At 48.6% G+C, this 25272-nt stretch overlaps 1 protein-coding gene across 2 annotated transcripts in view; it reads right to left on the bottom strand.

Annotated features, from left to right (window-relative positions):
- Positions 1 to 25272, bottom strand: part of DDR2 (discoidin domain receptor tyrosine kinase 2) — a 662671-nt gene that overhangs the window by 294056 nt on the left and 343343 nt on the right. For both annotated transcript variants that reach the window (XM_029618162.1, XM_029618161.1), the window contains exon 10: positions 1229 to 1359. In XM_029618162.1, coding sequence (XP_029474022.1) covers positions 1229 to 1359 — 131 coding nt within the window. The remainder of the gene's footprint in view (positions 1 to 1228; positions 1360 to 25272) is intronic.

The following is a 25272-nucleotide window of genomic DNA, read 5'->3' as shown; positions in this document are numbered from 1 at the left end:
ACAGGGAAAAGGAGGCGCTAGGGACACTAGCGTGTCCCTAGTGCCTCCTTTTTGACAGGAGCGGCAGCAGTCAGCGGGTTTGACAGCCGACGCTCAATTTTGCCGGCATCGGTTCTCGAGCCCGCTGACAGCCACAGGCTCGGAAACTGGACGCCGGCAAAATTGAGCATCCGGTTTTTGGCCCGACAGCCACAGGCCGAATTCAAATTTTTTTTTTTTTTTACTTTTTTTACTTTTCGGGACCTCCGACTTAATATCGCTATGATATTAAGTCGGAGGTCCCGAAATGAAAGTAAAATGTGCGGCTTGGCTGCACATTTTATTTTCTGTATCCCGCGCACATACCTAATAGGGCCATCAACATGCATTTGCATGTTGAGGGCGCTATTAGGTGCCGCGGGTTGGACGCGCGTTTTCCTCCCCTTACTGAATAAGGGGTAAGGGAAAACGCGCGTCCAAGAGCTGTATCAGTCTGTATGTTTGCTATCCCTATGATAGAGGTACAGTCTAAGGAGCCTATATACACGTTATCCCCACACAGCACTATCACTCCTGTCTTGAAACACTGGAGGGTTATTTTCAAAGGGAGTTCTGCAGGTGAAATGGCGTTTTACACTAAGTAAAATGCCCATTTTACACTAAGTAATGGCCTTTTGCAAAATTGTCTGCCCTATATGCAGGTGAACTTACTGATATATATCACATACACTCCCAGACTGAGTGGAGGAGTTTCTGTGGGTGAAGTTGGGGGAGGGTGTTGGACTTCCACACATACTTTCAGATTTTAAAAAGTATATATGTAAATTGTCACAAAAAGTTTTAAGAACATTTTAGAAGGTGTACTTTGAGAGGGCAGTCTGTTTTGAAAATTGAAGTAAATTATGCACATATTTGCCAACTTTTTATGCTCAGTTTTACAGAATTTCCCTTACAATGTACCAGCACCTTAAAATATCCTGTTTGTAGCAGGAGGTTAATTTGAAAATGTAAGTGGTGCACACTCGCTGGCTCTTTTCTAACCAGGTACATGCTACAAGTTTGCACATGGGGAGGGGAGGGCTGCAATTTCCCCATATTAATACTGTTCAGAGTAACATATCACACAGTGCCACCACCCTCCTCCTATCACTCAGTTTGGACATGGATGGACAGACAGGCAGGAACACTTCTCTTTTTTTTTTTTTATAGTGTTTCTGGCCCTGTTGGATTTTCAGCAACTCTTGTTTACCTTTTCCAGCATTTTTTGCCAAAACTGTCGCCAGAGGATTATAACAATGATGGCAATTAGGATAAAGATGATTGCCACCAGGCAGCCGATCAAGATGCGGGTGTTGCTGTCATCTACTTTGAGTGTTGGGTCTGTCAAAGGAGAAGAGATCTGGTTACCATGCTGGCTTTAGGCAGTGACTGAATTCATAAAAACATAAAAACATGATGGTAGAAAAAGACCATATGGCCCAAATTGTCTGCCCATCCATACCAACTGCTCAGCTATACATTGCTGCCACTCCCTCAGAGATCCCCTGTGTTTGTCCCATGCTGTCTTAAATTCATACACTATCCTAGTTTCTACCACCTCCACTGGGAAGGTGAGTCATGCATTACTACCCTTTCTGTATAAATAGATTATTCCTCAGTTTATCTCTTTTTCCTATCATCCCATTAATACTCATTCTAGAGTCTTTTTTTTCTGTTGAAAGAAACTCACCTTATGTGCATTGATACTTTGGAGGTATTTAAAAGTCCCTATCATATCTCTCCTATCCTGTATTTCTTCTAGGATGTACACGCTTCAATTTTTAGGTATGTCCCATATGCTTTAGAATGAAGACCACTGACCATCTGGATCAACTCCATCCTGTTTCTATCCTTTTGAAGGTAAAGTCTCCAGGCAGTACACAGGTCTCACCAGGGACTTATATAGGGGAAATATCACTTCCTTGTTTGTGCTAACCATTCATCTCCCTATGCACCCAAACATCTTTCTGGCCTTTGCTGTCAGCTTCTCCATCCATTCAGCCATCTTGAGATCATCAGATACAATCACCCCCAGATCCTGGTTTTGTTTCATGCATAGAAGAAATTATTCACATGGATTGTACCTTTCCCTTGGATTTTAGCAATGACCCTGAATTTTTAACATTGCATTTTAGCTGCCACAGGGGTGGACAAACTTTTATCATTAGGGGACAAATCACTGGCTCTTGACTGTACCAGAGGCAGAGAGTTCTCCACTTGCACACACTATTCCTCTCTTACACTCCCTTCTCCCACACTTTCTTACACTCCCACTCACATACTCTTCCTACCTCTCTCTTTGCCCTGCTCATTCTCTCAATTCAGGGCCTCTACTTCTCTTTGGCCATCGGTGGGATGGAATCTGCCTGGGGCTTCTTTGTCAATGGGCAACAACCTGGCTACTCCTTCCCAGGAAGCCAGGCTGTTGCCCATTTAAAGCCCAGCCAGACCTTCAATTCCTCCTCCTCCTTCTTAATCCAAAGGAATCCTATCAACCAAGTGGATGAACCCATAGCAACATGCCACAGTCAAACTTGGATGGAGGAGGAGGATGAGGCTGTGCCAAACTCCCGCTTCACCTTGTAGCTCACCTCCTCACTGACTGCTTGCCCCTGTCGCTCAACCACCTCCCAATCAGTAGACACAGATCAGGGCTTTGGCCCCAGTGGGATGTAATCCACTGATTTTTGTCTTTTGCACTTTGAATGCCGAAAGCCCTGAGGTCCTCTTCTGCTCTTTTGCCACCAGTGGAATGTGGTCTGTCTGGGGCCTGGTTTTTGTTTCTTCTGTTCTAAGGCTGCTTGCAACTTTGAGGTCCTCTTCTACTCTTTAGCCACTAGTTGAATGAGGTCTGTCTGATGCCTGTTTTTTCTCTTCTACTCTGTCCGTATACAGCCCTGGAGTTCTCTTCTGCTCTTCGGCCCTTGGTGGGACGGGTCCAACTGGCTTGTTTTATCTCTTCTATTCTTTGGAACTCAGAGGGTTTCTATAATTGCAATGGGCCTCAATGTCATTGTCAAACAGCAAGACATGCAATATCAGGCATGCAGATTGAGGACAGCATTAGCAAACCAGAGATAAGAGAGTGAGGACATAGGTAGGTGGGCCGTAAAAAGTGTGGCAAGGGGCTGCTTCTGGTCTGCGGGCCATACTTTGCACACCCCTACTCCAGATAATTCCCAAAGCTTCACTAGATCCCTCCTCATGTTCTCCTCACCTTGGGTGTCTACCCTGTTGCAGATTTTGTTATCTGCAAAGAGACAAGCCTTTCCCAATAGCCTTTCTGCAACATCACTTACGAAAATGTTGAAAAGAACCATTCCAAGGACTGATCCCTGAAGCACACCACTAGTATCACCAAGATAAATATTTAGACATTGTGCAGCTTGGCTAGTTAGCTGGATAAACCTATTCAGCTAACTTAAAGATGAATTTTAAATGCCCGATGCATGTCAAAACCGAGAGCTGGCGCATACCAAATGGATTTTAAAAGCCGCCCAAGTACGTTGGTATCTCCCGCTGCATGCACAAATGAAAAGTTCCTAAAAAGAGGCAGGTTATGGGTATAGTCTGGTGGGGCATGGGCGTTCCTGGATTTCAACTTCAAATTAGCATGTAAATACTTATGCGTACAGGTACATGCTGGTGTTCCTGCTGCATAACTTTACATCTGCTATGAAGGACATGTAAGTAATAAAATAAAGATAAATAGATAGGTCAGCAGGGTTTTAATGGTCGAGGCTAACAGGGAAAAAGGGAAGCTTTTAAACTAGGGGGGTCTGGAAGTCCTATCCCTTACCTGGGTGAATGTTGTGTCCATCACTGTCCGACGACCCTGCTCCGCCCACCTTACCTCGTTGGCGACTCCCTCCGGGGTTGATGAAAGGCTAGCTGCTGCGGCGTCTCCAGGCCGTCCTCCTCCGGCATCCGCGGACCGGCTCAATGCTGCAAGCCGCCATGTTGACCAGATGCCTAAGGGCGCGCAGCCCGACTGATGTACCGGCGTTGGCGCAAACCTCAGGGGCGTCCCCCTGAGATGACATCATCAGCTCCAGATATTTAAGGTCTCAGTTTTCGCTAACAAGACGAGTTAACAAGGGCATTCGATACCTCCGGGTATCGCTGCGGATGGGATTTGCTTTCTGCAAACCTAGCTACTCTGCCTCCTCGGACTTCACTAGAGGTACCCGCTCCTCGGGGGCCTCGCTCTCTCTTTTTTTCAGGTCGCAGTCCGGAACCGGTACTCGCTCCTCGAGGGCCCATGTCCCGGACCAGCTCCTGAATATCACTTCTGCTAAGAAGTCATCGCTGCTTACAACATCAGTGAGTTCCTATCTATCTCTCAGAGCTTTCCCTGGAACTAGGTACTCGCTCCTCGGGGGCCTAATGCATAGCAACTCCTGGGCTGCCTCAAGAGTCTATTGTGTGAGTGTTACCATCAAGGACTTGTTCCTGAACTCTACATGTCTTGCCTACTCACTTTCTTAGTTTCTCTACAGCTCAGCCACCTTGGGATCGCTGTTCCAGTACCTGAGGGACTACAGCCCAGCCGGGTGCTTCCAGCTCACTACTGCCACCTCTGGTGGTTTAATATATTGTCTAATAAAAGAACTAGTGTGTGTCTGTCTCCTACACTAAGCCTGACCAGTGGTCCCCCGAGGGCGTGGTCACCTGCCGCTGGTCCAAGGATCCACCCACAACTATTCTAAATATTACAGATTGCTATCTCCAGCAACTCCATTAATAACATATTGCTATCTCTCAGCTCTAATAACAGATTGCTAATTCCCAGCTTTAACAACAGAGCTTTAATAACAGATTGCTAACTCCAAGGATCCGGCTTGACTCCAGGGTTCCGGCTTAGCTCCAAAGATCAGGCTTGACTACATGGATCCAGCACAACTCAATGCTTTACAGTCTATACTGGGCCTGGCCCAGCGCATTGCGGAACAACAAGACGCCTTGGTAGAGATGTGTATCGTGTGATCGATCGTCTTAACGATCGATTTCGGCTGGGGGGGGGAGGGAATCCCCCCCCCAGCCAGTCCTTGTAAATATCGTATAAATCGTAAATCGGGGAGGGCGGGAAAACCGGCACACTAAAACATCCCTAAAACCCACCCCGACCCTTTAAAGTAAATCCCCCACCCTCCCGAACTCCCCCCAAATGTCTTAAATTACCTGGGGTCCAGTGAGAGGGTCCCGTTGTGATCTTCCACTCTCGGGCTACGGGTGCGTTGATAGAAAATGGCGCCGGCGCCATTTTGGTTCCTATCCCCCGACGTCACGAGCGTAGAAGATCGCTCCCGGACCCCCGCTGGACCCCCAGGGACTTTTGGCCAGCTTGGGGGGGCCTCCTGACCCCCACAAGACTTGCCAAAAGCCCAGCGGGGGTCCGGGAACGACCTCCTGCACTCGAATCGTGTTGCTGTACGGCCGGTGCCATTTTGCAAAATGGCGCCGGCCATATTGCAAAATGGCGCCGGCCATACGGCAACACGATTCGAGTGCAGGAGGTCATTCCCGGACCCCCGCTGGACTTTTGGCAAGTCTTGTGGGGGTCAGCAGGCCCCCCCAAGCTGGCCAAAAGTCCCTGGGGGTCCAGCGGGGGTCCGGGAGCGATCTCCTACTCTCGTGACGTCGGGGGACAGGAAGCAAAATGGCGCCGGTGCTACCTTTGCCCTGTCATATGACAGGGCAAAGGTAGCGCCGGCGCCATTTCTATCAACGTACCCGTGGCCCGAGAGTGGAAGATCACAATGGGACCCCCCCCCCCCCACTGGACCCCAGGTAATTTAAGACATTTTGGGGGGGTTCGGGAGGGTGGGGGATTTATTTTAAAGGGTCGGGGTGGGTTTTAGGGATGTTTTAGTGTGCCGGTTTTCCCACCCTCCTCCTTCCCCTCCCCCTTCCCCCGATTTACGATTTTTGACGATAAATCGGGGGAATTCCTATTAAATATCGCCTCTAACGATTTTTGACAATTTAAAATATATCGGACGATATTTTAAATCGTCAAAAAACGATTCACAACCCTACGCCTTGGAAAAACTTTCTTCAGCTTTTCTTCAGCTACACACACAGAAGGTTCAAAGCACTGCTTCTAACCATGAAGATCAGTTATAGGAGGTAACTTTAAAGACTGCTGTACCACTGGTGGCTCCGATCCGCTTCTCTTGAGAAATACAGAAGAACCAGTGCTGCATGCACTTTACCTTACAACCATCTTTATTTCCTACTGCTTTTTCCAAGACTACCTACATCCTTTCTTATTTGGATGGTAGGGCCTTGTCTGGGGCATCTATCTTGTGGGAACATAAGGACCCTAATTTGCAAGATATAGAAGGATTTATGAACTTATTTAAATCCGTTTTCGATGACCCAGCTCGAATTTCTTTAGCCGGTTTTGCTTTGGTGGAATTGAAGCAAGGCAACAGATCATTGGCTGAATTTGCCATAGAATTTAAGACTCTTGCCGCAGAACTCTGCTGGGACCCTAAATGTCTCAAGACTCTCTTTTGCAGAGGCCTTGATACCCATTTAAAAGACGAGCTGGCTGCTCGCGAAACACCTGATTTGCTGGACGAATTAGTAGCCTTGGCCACTCGGATTGATCACCGGCTCCAGGACAAGGTGAAGGAACTCCGGCCTAAGATGTTATCTGGGTTGAATCAGGCTAGCTCTATACCTGCATCTCAAAAGGTTCCAGTAAATTCTGCTGCTGATAAAGATGAACCAATGCAACTTGGTCATGGACATTTGAGTTCTAAAGAGAGAAGATTTTGGAAGAAGCGCGGCCTTTGCATATACTGCGGTCAGTCTGGCCATGATGTCTCTACATGCTCTAATTGTCCGGGAAACGGACGGGCCTGAGTCCTGCAGGAGGACTGTTCTTGGGCCGTGTCGCATCTTCTCCTCCACATTCTCTCCCAGTCTCTTTGACCTATGGACCGGGTTCGGTTCAGACTCCTGCCCTGGTGGACTCAGGGGAGGAGGCAACTTTATTCTTAAAACTCTAGTGGAATATCTGAGGAGTCCTCTCGCCAATTCAGAAGATCCACTATTGCACTACAACTTGAAGTGGGTTTTGGACGTTTCTCAACACCACCACTTCTATTGAAGAACGCAATGATGTCCCCAGCAGCCCTACACATTGCTGCTGATATTCATACGCTTTCAACACTCACCTTGGATCGAAAGCGCTCAACATCAAATAACTGTATTCACGGATTATATACCTTAGAGTATCTCTGTTACACTCTTTCCTTTCGGAGGATGTGCCTGATGAGCCACAGTGCATATTGACCCGAAGAAGATACTCTTGGTAACTACCCAGTCCGCTGGCAACGCCATCAATTCTCATCCAGCAAAATGTACTGGACTGTCACCATTTGAAGTGGTTCTTGGACGTTCCCTAACACTGCCACTTCCACGGAAGCATTCAGTGACATCCCCAGCAGCTCAAACCACTGCTGATGATATCCATAGACGGTGGCTTCAGACCAAGAACATGCTAATTAAGCGAGTGACCGTGCTAATAGGCACTACGATGCGCACCTTGCGCAAGGATCCAGTCTTCAAGCCAGGAGACAAGGTCTGGTTGTCAACCCAGCACCTCAGACTACCTGCTCTCCTCTCGGTATGCTCCTTGCTACGTGGGTCCATACCCAGTTTTTCAACGTATTGGCGAAGTCACCTTCCGTCTGAAGCTCCCACCTGGTCTTGTTATTCCATAACGCATTCCACGTTTCATTTTTTTTTAAACCATCTATACTCAGCAAATTGTCTCCCAAATCTCAAGATCCACCTGTCATCATTGCAGAAGACGACTTGAGATCAAAATCTAAGAGATACTGGATGTTCGTATATGAGGCAAGATTTTTGAATACCTTCGAAGATGAGAAGGTTCCGGCCTCGAAGTACACTCTTGGGAGCCTCAGACCTATATCTTGGATAAAGAGATGCTTCGTCGATTCTATCTCGTGCATCCTTCAAAACCCAAGCCTGGTACCCGAAGAGGAGATCGCCCTTTGAAGGGGGGTACTGTTGTGTCTGTCGCTGTCCGACATCTCTGCTCCGCCCGCCTTACCTCATTGGTGACTCCCTCCAGGGTTGATGAAAGGCTAGCTGCTGTGGCGTCTCCAAGCCGTCCTCCTCCGGTGTCCCCAGACTGGCTCGACGCTGCAAGCCGCCATGTTGACCAGATGCATAAGGGTGCACGCGGCCCGACTGATGTACCGGCATTGGCGCGAACCTCAGGGGCGTCCCCCTGAGATGACATCATCAGCTCCAGATATTTAAGGTCTCAGTTTTCGCTAACAAGACGAGTTAGCAAGGGCATTCGCTACCTCCGGGTATCGCTGCGGATGGGATTCGCTCTCCGCAAACCTAGTTACTCTGCCTCCTCGGACTTCACTAGAGGTACCTGGTCCTCGGGGGCCTCGCTCTCTCTTTTTCTTTTCGGTCGCAGTCTGGAACTGGTACTCACTCCTCAAGGGCCCACGTCCCGGACCAGCTCCTAAATATCACTTTGGTTAAGAAGTCATCGCTGCTTACATTAGTGAGTTTCCATCTATCTCTCAGAGCTTTCCCTGGGACCAGGTACTCGCTCCTCGAGGGCCTACTGCATTCCAACTCCTGGGCTGCCATAAGAGACTATGGTGTGAGTGTTATCAAGGACTTGTTCCAGAACTCTGCATATACTATCTACTCACTTTCTTAGTTTCTCTACAGCTCAGTTACCTTGGGATTGCTGTTCCAATAACTGAGGGACTACAGCCCAGCAGGGCGCTTCCATCTCACTACTGCCACCTTTGGTGGTTTAATATATTGCTTACTAAGAAGTCTTTGTTGCTTATAACATCAGTGAGTTCCTATCTATCTCTCAGAGCTTTCCCTGGAACTAGGTACTCGCTCCTCGAGGGCCTAATGCATAGCAACTCCTGGGCTGCCTCAAGAGACTATTGTGTAAGTGTTACCATCAAGGACTTGTTCCTGAACTCTGCATGTCTTGCCTACTCACTTTCTTAGTTTCTCTACAGCTCAGCCACCTTGGGATCGCTGTTCCAGTACCTTAGAGACTACAGCCCAGCCGGGCGCTTCCATCTCACTACTGCCACTTCTGGTGGTTTAATATATTGTCTAATAAAAGAACTAGTGTGTGTCTGTCTCCTCCACTAAGCCTGACCAGTGGTCCCTCTCTGGAGCTCCCCCGAGGGTGTGGTCACCTACCACTGGTCCAAGGATCCACCCACAACAATTCTAAATATAACAGATTGCTATATCCAGCAAATCTGTTAACAGATTGCTATCTCTCAGCTTTAACAACAGAGCTCTAATAACAGATTGCTAATTCCCATCTTTAACAACAGAGCTTTAATAACAGTGAACTGGGAATGAACTTGGAAAACTGGTAATGGCATTGGCGTGCATGTCTATTAAAATCCCCCCATTTAAGAACATAAGACCATAAGACATACCATACTGGATAAGACCGAGGATCCATCAAGCCCAGCATCCTGTTTCCAACAATGTTCAGTCCAAGTCACAAGTACCTGGCAAGGACCCAAACATTAAATAGATCCCAACCTACTATTCCTTATTGATTAATAGCAGTTTATGGACTTCTCCTCTAGGAACTTATTCAAACCCTTTTTAAATCAAGTTACAATAACTGCCACAGCCACATCCTCTGGCAATGAATTCCAGAGACCAATTATGCATTGAGTGAAAAATTATTTCTCTGATTTGTTTTAAAAGAGCTACTTGCTAACTTAATGTAGTGCTCCCTAGACCTTCAGACAATAAAAGGACTAAGGGGGCACTCCATGAAGTTAGCAAGTAACTCTTTTAAAACAAATTGGAGAAAATTCTTTTTCACTCAATGCATAATTGGACTCTGGAATTTATTGCCAGAGGATATGGTTTCGACAATTAGTGCAACTTCCAGGCCTCTGTGACATCTATTATTAAAAATAATCTGTTCTTATACCAGACAAATGAAGCATTCGAGAACAATTTGAGCACTTAATTTACGATTTTTAAATTTCCTTAAATCCAAATGGATTTCAGCAAATGAACTCGTATTTTCTAGAAACACTTCAATTTTTTTTCTCAGAAGAAATGTCTAATTTCTAACTTTTATTATATTCTGGATAAAAAGATTTCTTCTAAAGTTGTTGATGGAAATTCTAATTTGTTAGAGCCTATTGTTAGTTTGGATCTTTCATTATTTCCTCAGGATTCACAAGATAACTGTTAGGAAGCGCGAGGAGAGCGGTTCCGCTTTCCAGGGGATTGTGTGTTCTTGGACCACGGCTTGACCCCAGAAGAACTCCGAAGAGGTGCTGAGGCAGGTGAGGCATGCCCGAGCATGGGCTGGACAGGAGCAAGGCTGGACTGAAGACAGACGATGGAATCCAGAGCAGGAACAAGACTGGGATGAAGACAATGATGACTGAAGATACTGACCATCCATCGGACCTGCACGCTTCAGGAAGACCAACGATGCAATGGTGGTCTTTTGAACAGTCCTCCAACCGTTCCAAGCTCTTTCGGACCTGCCGCTGGGTAACGGCAAGAAGCGGCAGGCCAGACAGAGGCCAGGAACAAGGAAGGCTCAGGCGAAGACACTTGGACGAGGATTCAGGAGCAAGGTACTATAGATGAAGATTCAGGAGCAAGGTATTGTAGACGAGGAGTCAGGAGCAAAGAGCTGGGTTGAGACTACGACGCAGCGCGCCCTACACAGCCCACCCGCGGGGCTAGTCGCAGACCACGCTGGACTCGCAGCAGACTCTAGACGAGGTAATGGAGTGAGTGAGAGGAACATGTCCCAAGAACTGTAGAGGCCTGCACCGGGGCGGGCCCTACACAGCCACCTGGCTGGTCGCGGACCACACTGGAGCGGCACAGGTTCAAGCAGAGACTGAAACATGGACCGAGCAGATGCAAAGAACTCCGTAGACCATGGAGAAGGCTTCAAGCGCAAGTGTCCTGGAAGTTTGTGCTGTGAATGTGAGGAAGGCCTTGTACCACGAGGCGCCCTACTCAGCCCGCCCATGGGGCTGGTCGCGGACCACGTCATGGCATGCCAGGAAAGGTGGCGATGAGGAACCAGGGGTCAGGACACAGGACTGGATCACGGACATCAGGAACGGAAGACGGACATCTGGACTGGATCACGGACATCAGGAACTGGAAGACAGACTTCTGGACTGGATCACAGACTACAGGAACTGGAAGACGGACATCTGGACTGGATCACAGACTACAGGAACTGGAAGACAGACATCAAGACTGACTGTGGACATCAGGACAAGACAAGGAGCTCCAGCAAAGAACACAGGACCTTGAAGAAGTGATGGAACAATGAGGACTCCTGGAGCGAAGGACAAGAATATCCAGGAGTGTCTAACTCCTTGCGAAGGCAAAACTGGACTGAACGTTGAGCCCTCTTGTAGGGCTGAGAGAACTACACCCGGGGAGGAGCTTGCAGGGTGCCACACCTGGCTGGCCCCATAAGAATGGGGGAGAGGCGCATGCCAGCGCCTAGGAAGAAGCTGGAGAAGAGCAGGATCAATGGTGGCATCCTCAGCCACATGGAGGACCCAGGCTGGAAGAGGAACGGACTGCAGGAGCGGCTCCATGCTGTGAAGAGGAAGCAGGAAGAACAGGAAGGCTGCAGGCACCGATAGGGACGACTTCCCTGCTGGGAAAGGACCCCGGCAGCAGCAAGGATGGCTTCCTTGCCTCCGAGGATCCCAGGAGCGGCAGCAGTGGTCCCAGCCACGAAGAGAGGCACTTGGCGGGCAGGAGAGGCAGGAATGGCCTCGTGTCGCCATGAAGAGGCTCCTGCCCATGGCTCCAGGACCATGGAGGAGCCCGGAGTGGCGCGACCCAAGCAGCCACGAGGGACGCCATCTGCCACGGCTCGGCTGCTGTGGAAGGTAGGGGGCCTGCCCGCGCTCGTCGCGGACAGGTTCACAACAGTACCCCCTCCTCAAAGACCCCCTCCCCAAGCCTCTTGTCAGCAGCTTGGAGAGAAGAAGGTATTCCACGTACCGACAGGGGGCAATCAAGGATCCAAGGGCAGAAGCTGGATCTTCTTGGCGAGAAACTGTAGCGAGAAGAATACTTGAGCCAAAGACAGGACAAAAGTGGTCAAGGTCCAGACAAGACATACACAAAACACTGAATGCTAGGGATGTGCAGAGCAAAAGTTTAAGTTCATATGTCCATATGTCCAAAGGGGGTCCCATTTGCGGTCAATATGGACATAAACAGAATTCAATGAGTTGAGTATATGTCCATATGTGCAAATAAAAATTTAAACCCCTCACCCTCCTTAATTCCCCCCCCCCCCCACAAGACTTACCACAACTCCCTGGTGGTCCAGCGGGGTCAGGACGCCATTTCTGACCAACTTTGCAAGGAGCACGTGACGTCGGCGTCACGTCGGAGTGACGCGGCGTCACGTGATTCCCCGCGGGGTCGCTTCCGGGATCCTCGTTCAGCCCAAAAGGAACTTTTGGCCAGCTTGGGGGGGGCCTCCTGACCCCCCCAAGCTGGCCAAAAGTTCCTTTTGGGCCGAACGAGCGTTCCGACGCGAATCCGCGGGGAATCACGTGACGCCGCGTCACTCCGACGTGGCGCCGACGTCACGTGCTTCTCGGAAAGGATTTCAGAAATGGCGTCCTCACTCCTCGCTGGATCACCAGGGAGTTGTGGTAAGTCTTTGGGGGGGGATTAAGGAAGGTGAGGGGTTTAAATTTTTATTTTGGATCAACAATCGCGATTTCCAACTTATTCAACATAGCTATGTTGAATAAGTTGGAAATCCGATCATTTATGTCTCATCACTTTTTTAAGTTAAAAAAAAAAAAAGTAGCGTTTTACATTTATGTTCAATACGAATGCACACCCCTACTGAATGCTGAAGGCATGGGTCAGGCAAGATACGGTGATGCAGGGACACAAGAAGGCATCTTGTTTCTTTAGTCAAGGTGGTAGAAGTTAAGGCTCCCTTCTTGGCTTTGGAAAGGCAGGATATGAAGAAGAGTCCTTTTGAATTCTTCTAAGCTGAAACTGAAGCTGTAGCAGAAGATGAAGTAACAGAGCATAGAATGAAGCTGAGTTGAAGGTCCCAGAGTACTAGCACTCCAGCGATTCTAAGGGGAAGAAGCTGAAAGCATGAAGTCTAGATAACAGTTCAAGATGCGTCGAGGAGTAGTCTTGGTTTCTCTAGCAGAGGGAAGACATCCCATAGATGTTCAAGGTTGAAGTATGGTGAAGCACTCAGTGTTGGACACCAACCAATGGTTCGAGAGCCAGAGCTTAGGGATTCAGGTGACTGGATGACTAGGCAGTCTCTTAGATGATAGGTTGTGGATGCAAGTGTGAATCTTAGCATACGGTAATGAAGCTAGCAGGTAATTGCATAGGCCAGGTCCTGTCGGTTACAGAATGGAAGTAAGTCCGTAGGGTAAAGTTCACTTGTTGGGAACGGGTTTCCATACAGCAGAGGCATAGACGTTGTTTAGACTCACTTGAACTGCCAGTGTAAGTCTATGGTGGTAGAAGTAGTGCAGGCACAGAACTCTTTGTGCCTTTCAGGTGAGGACCCTTAGGCAAGGGTGGAATTTAGTGATGTTTGGCAAGTTGTCACTAGAGCTGGAGCGGTCCTTGACTGATGGAAGAGAGGTCCGTTGTCATGGAGACAGGACAGGATCCAGGCAAGGCAGGCCAACAGAAGAAGGCTGACAGACTTGGAAGAAGATGGACATCCTCTGGACTACATGAGAGCAAGCCGGAAGTAGGCACACTTGGACAGGCACCTTACTTGGATGATGAAGCTTGCAGCGGATACCAGTCTTTCAACAACTAGTGTCCAGAGAAGAGGTCTCCAAATACTCTCCAGCAGGAGATGTAATTGAAAGTAAGGAATCGCAGAGAGGTGTAGCTGGACTTGATCACAGGAAGGAGCGCGAGGCTAGAAATCTGGTAGCGGGAGGACTGAAGAAGCTGAGCGGGAAGAGCGAAAAAACTTGCTGGTTCAACTTGAGGAAGAGATGAAGGAAGATCCAGGCCTCATTCAAAAGATGACAACAGATGGGGTGCAGGCGCCTCCTGCAGGTCGTCTGGAGAGAAGTACCATAAGGCTGGCGAGTTGAAGACATCTCTTGCAGGATGGTGAACTTGATGGGCAAGATGCACAGGATTTCCAGCAAGATAAGCTCTATGGAGTAGGCAACTCCTGCTGATAAGAACAAAAATGTCCTTAGAGAAAAAAATAAAAAATTCTGGACAAGGTAGAAACGGAGAACATGAACCAGCGGCTTGCAGCTTGGTGGATGTTGGTGAACCTGGATGCAGGTCGTACAACAAAAAATGTACCCAGGCCATACGAAGTCTCCAAGAAGGCACTCGGTGGAAGCAGATGCTAGAGCCTCTAACGGTTACAGAGAAAAAAACCCCAAAAAATTTCAAAAACAAGCTGGCGCCTCCAGCAGGTCGGAGAATACTTGGAGGAAAACTTGAACAAAAGTTTTTAAGAAAAAATTTCTTGGAAAAGAAACTCCGGAACTAGGCATGGCCCAACACAAGGACATGAACGCTGGACACATGGCCTTCACAAACTGTTAGAAAGCTCTAGGAGAGCGGTTCCATTTTCCAGGGGATTGTGTGTTCTTGGACCATGCCTCGACCCAGAGGAACTCCGAAGAGGTGCCAAGGCAGGCGAGGCATACCCGAGCATGGGCTGGACAGGAGCAAGACTGGACTGAAGACAGACAATGGAATCCAGAGCAGGAACAAGACTGGAACCAAAGCAATGATGACTGAAGGTAATGGCCCTCCATCAGACCTGCACGCTTCGGGAACACCAACAACGCAATGGTGGTCTTTTTAACGGTCCTCCGATCGTTCCAAGCCCTTTCGAACCTGCCGCTGGGTAACGGCAAGAAGCGGCAGGCCGGACGGAGGCGAGGAACAAGGAAGGCTCAGGCGAAGACACTTGGACAAAGACTCAGGCGAAGACACTTGGACGAAGTCTCCGGTGAAGACATTTGGACAAGGATTCAGGAGCAAGGTACTGTAGACGAAGAGTCAGGAGCAAGGTACTGTAAACGAGGAGTCAGGAGCAAAGAGCTGGGTTGAGTCTGTGATGCAGTGTGCCCTACACAGCCCACACGCGGGGCTTGTTGCGGACCACGCTGGATTCGAAGCAGACTCCACACGAGGTAATGGAGTGAATGAGAGGAACATGTCCCAGGAACTGTAGAGGCCTGCACCGGGGCGCACCACACACAGCTGCCTGGCTGGTTGCGGACCATGCTGGAGTGGCACAGGTTCAAGCCGAGAGACTGAAACATGGACAGAGCAGACGCAAGGAACTCCGTAGCCCAGGGACAAGGCTTCAAGCAGAAGTCTCCTGGAAGTTTGCGCTGCGGCTGTGAGGAAGGCATTATAGCACGAGGCACCCTATTCAGCCCACCCATGGGGCTGGTCGCGGACCATGACATGGCACACCATGAAAGGTGGCGATGAGGAACCAGGGGTCAGGACACCAGGACTGGATAATGGACATCAGGAACAGAAGACATCTGGACTGGATCACGGACTACAGGAACTGGAAGACAGACATCAAGACTGACCGTGGACTTCAGGACAAGACAAGGAGCTCCAACGAAGAACACAGGACCTTGAAAAAGCGATGAAACAATGAGGACTCCTGGAGTGAAGGACAGGAACATCCAGGAGCATCGAACTCCTTGCGAAGGCAAAACTGGACGGAACGCTGAGCCCTCTTGTAGGGCTGAGAGGACTACGCCCAGGGAGGAGCTTGCAGGGGGCCACACCTGGCTGACCCCATAAGAATGGAAGAAGCTGGCGAAGAGCAGGATCGATGGTGGCGTCCTCAGCCATGTGGAGGACCCAGGCTGGAAGAGGAACGGACTGCAGGAGCGGCTCCATGCCGCGAAGAAGAAGCAGGAAGAACAGGAAGGCTGCAGGCACCGATAGGGACGACTTCCCTGCTTGGAAAGGACCCCGGCAGCAGCAAGGATGGCTTCCTTGCCTCCGAGGATGCCAGGAACGGCAGCAGTGGCCCCAGCCACGAAGAGAGGCACTTGGCGGGCAGGAGAGGCAGGAATGGCCTCGTGTCTCCATGAAGAGGCTCCTTCCCATGGCTCCAGGACCGTGGAGGAGCCCGGAGCGGCGCGACCCAAGCAGGGACAACTTCCCTGCCGGGTAAGGACCCCAGCAGCAGCAAGGATGGCTTCCTTGCCTCCGAGGATCCTGGAAGCGGCAGCGGCGGTCCCAGCCACAAAGAGAGGCACTCGGGCAGGAGCAGCCTCGTACCGCGATGAAGAGACTCCTGTCCGTGCCTCCAGGACTACGGAGGAGCCCGGAGCAGTGCGGCCCGAGTAGCCGTGAGGGACGGCGTCTGCCACGGCCCAGCTGCTGCGGAACGTAGGGGGCCTTATACAATATTTTAAATACAAGAATGAGTCTTTTTGAGGTCAACATATTCAGATCTTTCCAGACATATGGGCCGATACAGTAAAGTGCACGGGAGAGCGGGCGACTCTCCTTTGCGCGCGATTCTCTATTCGTCTGAGGCCCGGCGGTAAAAACAGGCAAAAGGAGGCGCTAGGGACACTAGCGCGTCCCTAAGAACATAAGAACATAAGAACATGCCATACTGGGTCAGACCAAGGGTCCATCAAGCCCAGCATCCTGTTTCCAACAGTGGCCAATCCAGGCCATAGGAACCTGGCAAGTACCCAAAAACTAAGTCTATTCCATGTTACCGTTGCTAGTAATAGCAGTGGCTATTTTCTAAGTCAACTTAATTAATAGCAGGCAAAGGACCTCTCCTCCAAGAACTTATCCAATACTTTTTTAAACACAGCTATACTAACTGCACTAACCACATCCTCTGGCAACAAATTCCAGAGTTTAATTGTGCGTTGAGTAAAAAAGAACTTTCTCCGATTAGTTTTAAATGTGCCACATGCTAACTTCATGGAGTGCCCCCTAGTCTTTCTATTATCCAAAAAAGTAAATAACCGATTCACATCTACCCTTTCTAGACCTCTCATGATTTTAAACACCTCTATCATATCCCCCCTCGGCCGTCTCTTCTCCAAGCTGAAAAGTCCTAACCTCTTTAGTCTTTCCTCATAGGGGAGCTGTTCCATTCCCCTTATCATTTTGGTAGCCCTTCTCTGTACCTTCTCCATCGCAATTATATCTTTTTTGAGATGCGGCGACCAGAATTGTACACAGTATTCAAGGTGCGGTCTCACATACAGAGGCATTATGACATTTTCCGTTTTATTCACCATTCCCTTTCTAATAATTCCCAACATTCCGTTTGCTTTTTTGACTGCAGCAGCACACTGAACTGACGATTTCAATGTGTTATCCACTATGATGCCTAGATCTCTTTCTTGGGTTGTAGCACCTAATATGGAACCTAACATTGTGTAACTATAGCATGGGTTATTTTTCCCTATATGCATTACCTTGCACTTATCCTCATTATATCTCATCTGCCATTTTGATGCCCAATTTTCCAGTCTCACAAGGTCTTCCTGCAATTTATCACAATCTGCTTGTGATTTAACTACTCTGAACAATTTTGTATCATCTGCAAATTTGATTATCTCACTTGTCGTATTTCTTTCCAGATCATTTATAAATATATTGAAAAGTAAGGGTCCCAATACAGATCCCTGAGGCACTCCGGGAGCGACCTCCTGCACTCGGACTGTCGGCTGCCAGTATTCAAAATGGCGCCGATAGCCTTTGCCCTTACTATGTCACAGAGGCTATCAGTGCCATTGGTCAGCCCCTGTCACATGGTAGGAGCACAAGATGGCGTCAGTCATCCAGTGCTCCTACCATGTGACAGGATCCGGCCAATGGCACGGATACCCTGTCACATGGTAAGGGCAAAGGGCCATCGGCGCCATTTTGATTAGTGGCAGCCGACGGCCCGGGAGCGGGAGGACGGCCCGGAGCGGGAGGACAGCCCGGAGCGGGAGATCGCTCCCGGGACCCCCACTGGACTACCAGGTTCCTGTAAAATGTTTTTGGGGAGTCAGGAGGGTGGGGGAAGCTAAGGGGTTACTTTTAAAGGGTCGGGGTGGGTTTAGGGGTTATTTTAGTGCCGTTTTTCCTGCCCTCCCCCAAAACCCTCAATATCATGGGGTTTTCCTATCGTTTTGGGGGAGCCCCCGATTTCTGACGATTTTGAAAATATCGACGATATTTTCAATCGTCCGAAGCCCGATTCACATCCCTATTGGATAGTGGGTGTAGGAGCTTTTTCAGATTTGATTACCTGAGTGTGTTGTCTTGTTCTATTTTGTCATCTGTTTCCCTTTACCTTGGTCTTTTGTCTTCTTTGTTGGCATGAAAGTTTTTTTTTAGTTTGTCAAGTTTGTCTTTCTTTTTATGTGGAGGAGTGAGGAGGAGTGGTGGTTGTGCTGAGGAGTGTTGGTAGTGGTGGTGAGGAGCTGGAGAGGATGGAGCATGAGAGGCATGAGGAGAGGAGATGTTTGAGGAGAGGATATGGAGGAGGAAGGAGGTGGACAGGAGTGATAGGAGGAGTAGGAGTAGGGACAGTGACAAGAGTAGAGATAGAGAGAAGGGAAGGGAGAGGAGGTGGGAGGAGGAAGTGGATAGGCAGGCGTGGCAGGAGGAAGATGGCAGACTAGGGATAGTCAGAGAGGGCTGATGAGAGGGGAATTGGAAGGCAGGAGGGGGAGGAAGGGAGGGGAGTGGGGAGTGGGAGCAAGAATGAGGATAGTGACACCTCTCCAGCAGTGGCAATCCAATCATCCAGCAGCCAGGCAGCAGGGCGGCCTTGTCTAAGGGCCTTAAAATTCAGCGTGGAATACAAGATGCTGATTGCCGGGGTCCTAGGAACTACAGTCTGCTCTTCAGGAACCATGCGCAAATACTTCCAGGGCAGCCAAGGGACAGATATGGTGCACCATTGCCCAGGTCATACCCCGGCATAGTGGAATCAGGAGGACTAAGTGGCCCACCGCTACCGCGATATAAAGGCACAGCTCAAGAGCAAGCTGGAAAGCAGGAACAATTAGCAGTGACAGATGGGAGGAGGAGCCCCATGCCCCATCATCCTGATTGAAAGACTGGGAATGGACGAATTTGAGGGGATTGAAGAGGCCCTGGATACCATATGAGCTGGGGCCGGTAAGTTCACCTCCTCACATGTATCTGTCGCTACAGATGTACACATATTTTGGCATAAGATGCTCACATTGACTGATGCAAAATGCATATCTTATGCCAAACATTACATGTGGACTTCTTAGCATTTATACTTATGTCTTCTTCTGTGGTTCCATAGCTCTTGCCCGGGAAACTGCTGGTCTCAGCTGTCAAGCCCCCTCAACCAGCAACATAACCCCAAGGACCAGCAGAGAAGCAACAACAGCAGCAGCAGCTCGTGTGGCAACCCTCCAATTGGATGCACAGACCACAACTGAGTGAGGAAGAGGCGGAAGAGTAGCTCTAGCAGCCATCAGAACAGTACCAGCTGCTTGTACCCCTTGGCTCACCCCTGCAACTGGCTTTGAATCTTACTCTCTCCAGTCTCATACCATAGGACCAAGCTGGTCAGTCCCCAACTGCTCCAGCATGCCCATTCCCCAGCAAGATTTTACAGACACCCCCCCCCCCCCCAGATTTTACAGACACCCAGGGATAGGCCCTCCCAAAGATCACCAGCCCAGACATTCCAGTGTTGGTCCCACAGACAGTGGCTCAGCCTCCACCAGCAGTATCAGCAGCACCTGCAGCACTAGTAGCAGAGGAACATCAGGTCCACAAAACCACTGACTGCATCGAGAGGAGGCATGGCCTCCAACTGCACCATATACGGGCAGAGCTGATACTTCTGAGGAGGCATCACATTAGGACTACCAATGCCTTACAGGTGCACTCAGCTGCCATAACACATTGCCATCTCTGTCATCCTACTAATTGAAAGATTGACAGAGCCTCCACCAGTGCCATCCCCATCGATGTCGTGCAGCAGTCCCCGGCTATTTGGACGGTCCAGGGATAGGCCCTCCCAAAGAATGCCACCCCCAACCAGCCAAAACCCAGGCAAGGAAAAGGGCCATGAGGCCCCCCTAAATAGTTAACCTTTTAAAGGGTAACAATGTTCACTCAAAGATGACTTGTCCAAACAAGCCAGGCCCATACTCACTACACAGTTCCTGTGCCAGCTAGATGGAAGAAGGCTCTGGGCCCATCCTGCCTACAGAGTTCCTGTGCAGGCTAGATGGAAGACTGCTAGGTCTGTCCTGACTACAGAGTTCCTGTGCTGGCTTGCTGATGGGGATGGTCTACTGCTTGCTTCTTATGCCCTCTTTGCTCTGTCCATAGTCCTACCTCCTTGATACGGGCTCCAGTCACAGTCCTGATGCTGGTGTCTCTACTCATCATGTCTCATCTCCTGGTCCTGCTGCTGGTGTCTCTTCTCCTCATGTCTCATTTCCTGGTCCTGCTAATGGTGTCTGTTCTCATCATTTCTCATCTCCTGGGCCTGCTGCTGGTGTCTCCTCTCATTCTGTCTCATCTCCTGGTCCTGATACTGGTTCTCCTCTCTTCTCATCCATTCTTAAGGGCTCACTAGGACAAAGGTTTGGGACTCATAATGACCTTGCATACTAGAATGCCGTTGGCCATTGTAACTAGGCACATTTCTTGCATGGAAGATCATATGGCCTAGGCCTTTAAACAGAAAACCCATTGTATGCTCCAAAAGAAGACAGCAAGAGCAAACCTGGAAACTTCTTACTGAGGATCTTCACAATTGGTTGCCTTCTCCAGAGAGCATATTCTTAGCTAAGTCTTTGGTATATGGGCAAGTATGTAAGATGGTCACTATCTAGCTAGTGTTCACCTCCATACCTGTCCAGTAGAATAGGTATAGAAATGCTTGACTACAGGCGCTGTAGGAATGCCTTCACTCCCTTTGGTGACAAATAAGTTGTATAGTTATGCAAATGTCATAGTGTATCTAGAACAAACCATTGGCCTCTTATTTGGTGAAGATATATCACCTCTGACCAAGAAATGGGCCTTCTCTCTGGGTCTAACACCAAATTCTGCCATCACAGAAGTCTTTAGTAAGAAGCCTATTTAAAAAGTACACAGAACCCTAGTTCTTATTCATCTGTACAGTGCCAAAATGTGCAGCTGCAGGTTAAAGGACCAGAGAGTATATAGTGTACATTTAAAACTTGTGTGGTGTTAGGTGAAGTGATACTAATCGCCCCATAAGAATTTACATAGAAACATAGAAACATAGAAATGATGGCAGAAGAAGACCAAACGGCCCATCCAGTGTGCCCAGCAAGCTTCGCACTTTTTTTTTCTCATACTTATCTGTTTCTGTTGGCTCTTAGTAACCTTTTGGTTCTATTTCCCTTCCACTCCCACCATTAATGTAGAGAGCAGTGTTGGAACTGTATCTAAGTGAAATGTCTAGCTTAATTAATTAGGGGTAGTAACCGCCGCAATAAGCAAGCTACACCCATCCTTATTTGTTTACCCAGTCTATGTAATTCAGTCCTTGTTTGTTGTTGTCTGTATATAGATCCACTTTTCTTCATTCCCCCTGCCGTTGAAGCGGAGAGCTATGCTGGATGTGCGTGAAGTATCAGTCTTTCTCCCCTGCCGTTGAAGCAGAGCGCTATGCTGGATATGCGTGAAGTATCGGTCTTCCTCCCCTGCCGTTGAAGCAGAGAGCTATGCTGGATATGCGTGAAGTATCGGTCTTCCTCCCCGGCCGTTGAAGCAGAGAGCTATGCTGGATATGCGTGAAGTATCGGTCTTCCTCCCCTGCCGTTGAAGCAGAGAGCTATGCTGGATATGCGTGAAGTATCGGTCTTCCTCCCCTGCCGTTGAAGCAGAGAGCTATGCTGGATATGCATGAAGTATCGGTCTTCCTCCCCTGCCATTAAAGCAGAGAGCTATGCTGGATATGTATTGAAAGTAAAGTATCAGGCTTATTTGGTTTGGGGTAGTAACCGCCGTAACAAGCAAGCTACTCCCCGCTTTTTTGTGAATGCAAATCCTTTTTTCCACATTTCCTCTTGCTGTTGAAGCTTAGAGCAATGTTGGAGTTGCATTAACCGTGTGTATGTTTATTGAATAAGGGTATTATCTCCAGGTAGTAGCCGTCATTCCTGCGAGTCACCCACTCTTCATTTACGTCCTCTAGACTTTATGGATCCACAGTGTTTATCCCACGCCCCTTTGAAGTCCTTCACAGTTCTGGTCTTTACCACTTCCTCCGGAAGGGCATTCCAGGCATCCACCACCCTCTCTGTGAAGAAATACTTCCTGACATTGGTTCTGAGTCTTCCTCCCTGGAGCTTCAAATCGTGACCCCTGGTTCTGTTGATTTTTTTCCAATGGAAAAGGTTTGTCGTTGTCTTTGACATGTCTTTGACATCGTAAAGAGTGGAAACACAGGCTTGATTGTGTCAAAAACCCTGTATGCTAAATGTGTACACACATTTTCCTTGAGCTTCTAACTTGTGTCTGCACTCCACTTAAAAGGCACTAAAAATACTAAGCCTTTTTAGACACTTCCAAAAAAGTAAAGCAGATTTGTTAAGCAAGACTTGACCCAGTATGGCATGTTCTTATATTCTTATGGTATCTTCTTGTAGCCTTCACTAACATTGTGTCAGCTGCTGTGTGACAACTGAGGAGTTGTCATGGAGTTGTGCAGGATAGAGATGTCATGGAGTTGTGCAGGATAGAGATACCTAGGTCCAGGCATACTTTAACAATAAGCTGTAAAAAACTGCCACCTATTCTATACTCCGAAAACTTATGCTGCTACATAGGGCGGATAATTTATAGGCCAAATTTACCAGTGGCAGAATAAGCCTCAGGTGAGTTTGCCTTGTTTGGCAGGCTCTATATCTAGTAACCAGGATATGCTCCACAGATAAGTGATTAAGTAGGCCTCTAATAGGGGTGCTGGAAGGACTCCTGCTACCTCCTGCCCCCAGCTATCACCAACACACTGGCACAGAGCCCTTCCCCAACCCATTTAGTAATTGTCATGAGGTTGCCATTAACCCTCCCTCTTCTCTTCAACCCAGCATCCCCAAATTCAGTGGGCATCATCTACCCTCCCCCCTCCCAAAAAAAAAAAAAAAAAAAGCTTCCTTTGCAGAAGTACTTCCTAACAGGCACACACCCAAATACTAGAACAAATAATCCCACTCCAGGTACTGGGTGGAAGAGCCTGAAATGTCAGGGGCAGGGGGGAGGTATACACTGCAGGTAGATATGTACTCATCTGGAAAGGTAAAACAGCATATCTGAGTTCAGATGCTACCAATTTTCACATCCACTATCTCAACTGTATGAATAAACACTGTCAGGCTAAGGTGGAATATTAGGTAACAATGCATGAGGGCATTTTCTCCTCATCCTACACATTCACCTATCTGAGACATCCATCGTAAAGAGTGGAAACACAGGCTTGATTGTGTCAAAAACCCTGTATGCTAAATGTGTACACACACACAGTACATGCTCTGGTGTATGCATTGTGATAAGGAAGGGAACAACTAGCTCTACATCACCCCCAGTCACTGATATTGACAAGACACATGACTCACCCAGATGAACACAGACCCACAGATTTGTTCTGATATAGCAAATGTTGCTTACCTGTAGCAGGTGTTCTCACAGGACAGCAGGATGTTAGTCCTCACATATGGGTGACATCATCAGGATGGAGCCCAATCACGGAAAACTTCTGTCAAAGTTTCCAGAACTTTGACTGGCCCCTACTGGGCATGCACTAACCCTGCAGCCAGCAGGGGTCCCCCTTCAGTCTTATTTGATAGCTACAGGCAGTGCCGAAAAAATAAAACAAGAAAACGTTATGAACCCAACACCGCGGGGCGGCGGGCAGGTTTCATGAGGACTAACATCCTGCTGTCAGGTGAGAACACCTGTTACAGGTAAGCAACATTTGCTTTCTCACAGGTCAAGCAGGATGGTAGTCCTCACATATGGGTGAGTACCGAGCTGAGGATGTCCGAACATGCACCAAATGTACCCAATGGCGTGCAACAGGCACAACAACTGGGGTGGAATTTGGTAGAGGGCATCCTGAACCCCACCGGGCAGGCGGAAGGGTGTTGGTACATCATGTTGGAAATAGGTTACGCAGGCAAGATTGGCCGAAGATGGAATCTTGTCTTCCGGCTTTGTCCAAGCAATAGTGGGCTGCAAAAGTGTGGAGAGAACTCCAGGTGGCAGCCCTGCAAATGTCAGGAAGCGGCACCAATCGTAGGTGTGCTACTGAAGTCGCCATGGCCCTCACAGAGTGTGCTTTAACACGGTCTTGGAAAGGAATGCCTGCTTGCTGATAGCAAAAAGATATGCAGTCCGCCAATCAGGAGGAGAGAGTCTGCTTACCCACAGGTTGCCCTAATTTGTTGGGATGGAAAGAGACGAATAACTGAGTGCTCTTCCTGTGGGCAACTGTATGGTCTAGGTAAAATGCTAGAGCCTGTTTACAGTCAAGGGTATGCAGAGCCTGTTCCCTGGGTTGGAGTGGGGCCTGGGAAAGAAGATAGGTAGTATGATGGATTGATTAATGTGAAACTCCGAAACTACCTTAGGCAAAAACTTAGGGTGAGTGCGGAGTACCGCCCGGTCCTGCAGGAGTTTAGTGTAAGGCAGATAGTTAACTAGGGCCTGTAATTCACTAACCCTGCGAGCTGAAGTGATAGCCAAAAGGAAAATCACTTTCCATGTGAGATATTTTAGGTCACAGGAGTGAAGAGGTTCGAATGGTGGTTTCATGAGCCGCCCGAGATCCAGATTAAGGTCCCAAGAAGGGGCCGGAGGACGTAAAGGTGGCTTGATATGGAGCAAGCCTTTAAGAAAACGTGTTACGAGGGGTTGTACCAATATAGGGACATTCCTGACACCTTTATGGAAAGTGGCTACCGCACTGACATGCATTCTGATGGAAGAGGTCTTTAGACCTGATTCTGATAAATGCCAGAGATAGTCCAAAAACCTTGGGATTGGACAGGAAAAAGGATCAAGGGATTGCGAACACCATGATGTATACCTTTTCCATTTATAGGAATAAGACTTTCTTGTGGAAAGCTTCCGTGAAGCAATCAGGATACGAGAAACTGAATCTGAAATGTTAAGTGGTTG

Source organism: Rhinatrema bivittatum, chromosome 10 (assembly GCF_901001135.1).
Source record: "Rhinatrema bivittatum chromosome 10, aRhiBiv1.1, whole genome shotgun sequence".
NCBI lineage: Eukaryota > Metazoa > Chordata > Amphibia > Gymnophiona > Rhinatrematidae > Rhinatrema > Rhinatrema bivittatum.
Note: the sequence above shows the minus strand (reverse complement) of the source record. Positions and strands in the feature narration are given on the sequence as shown.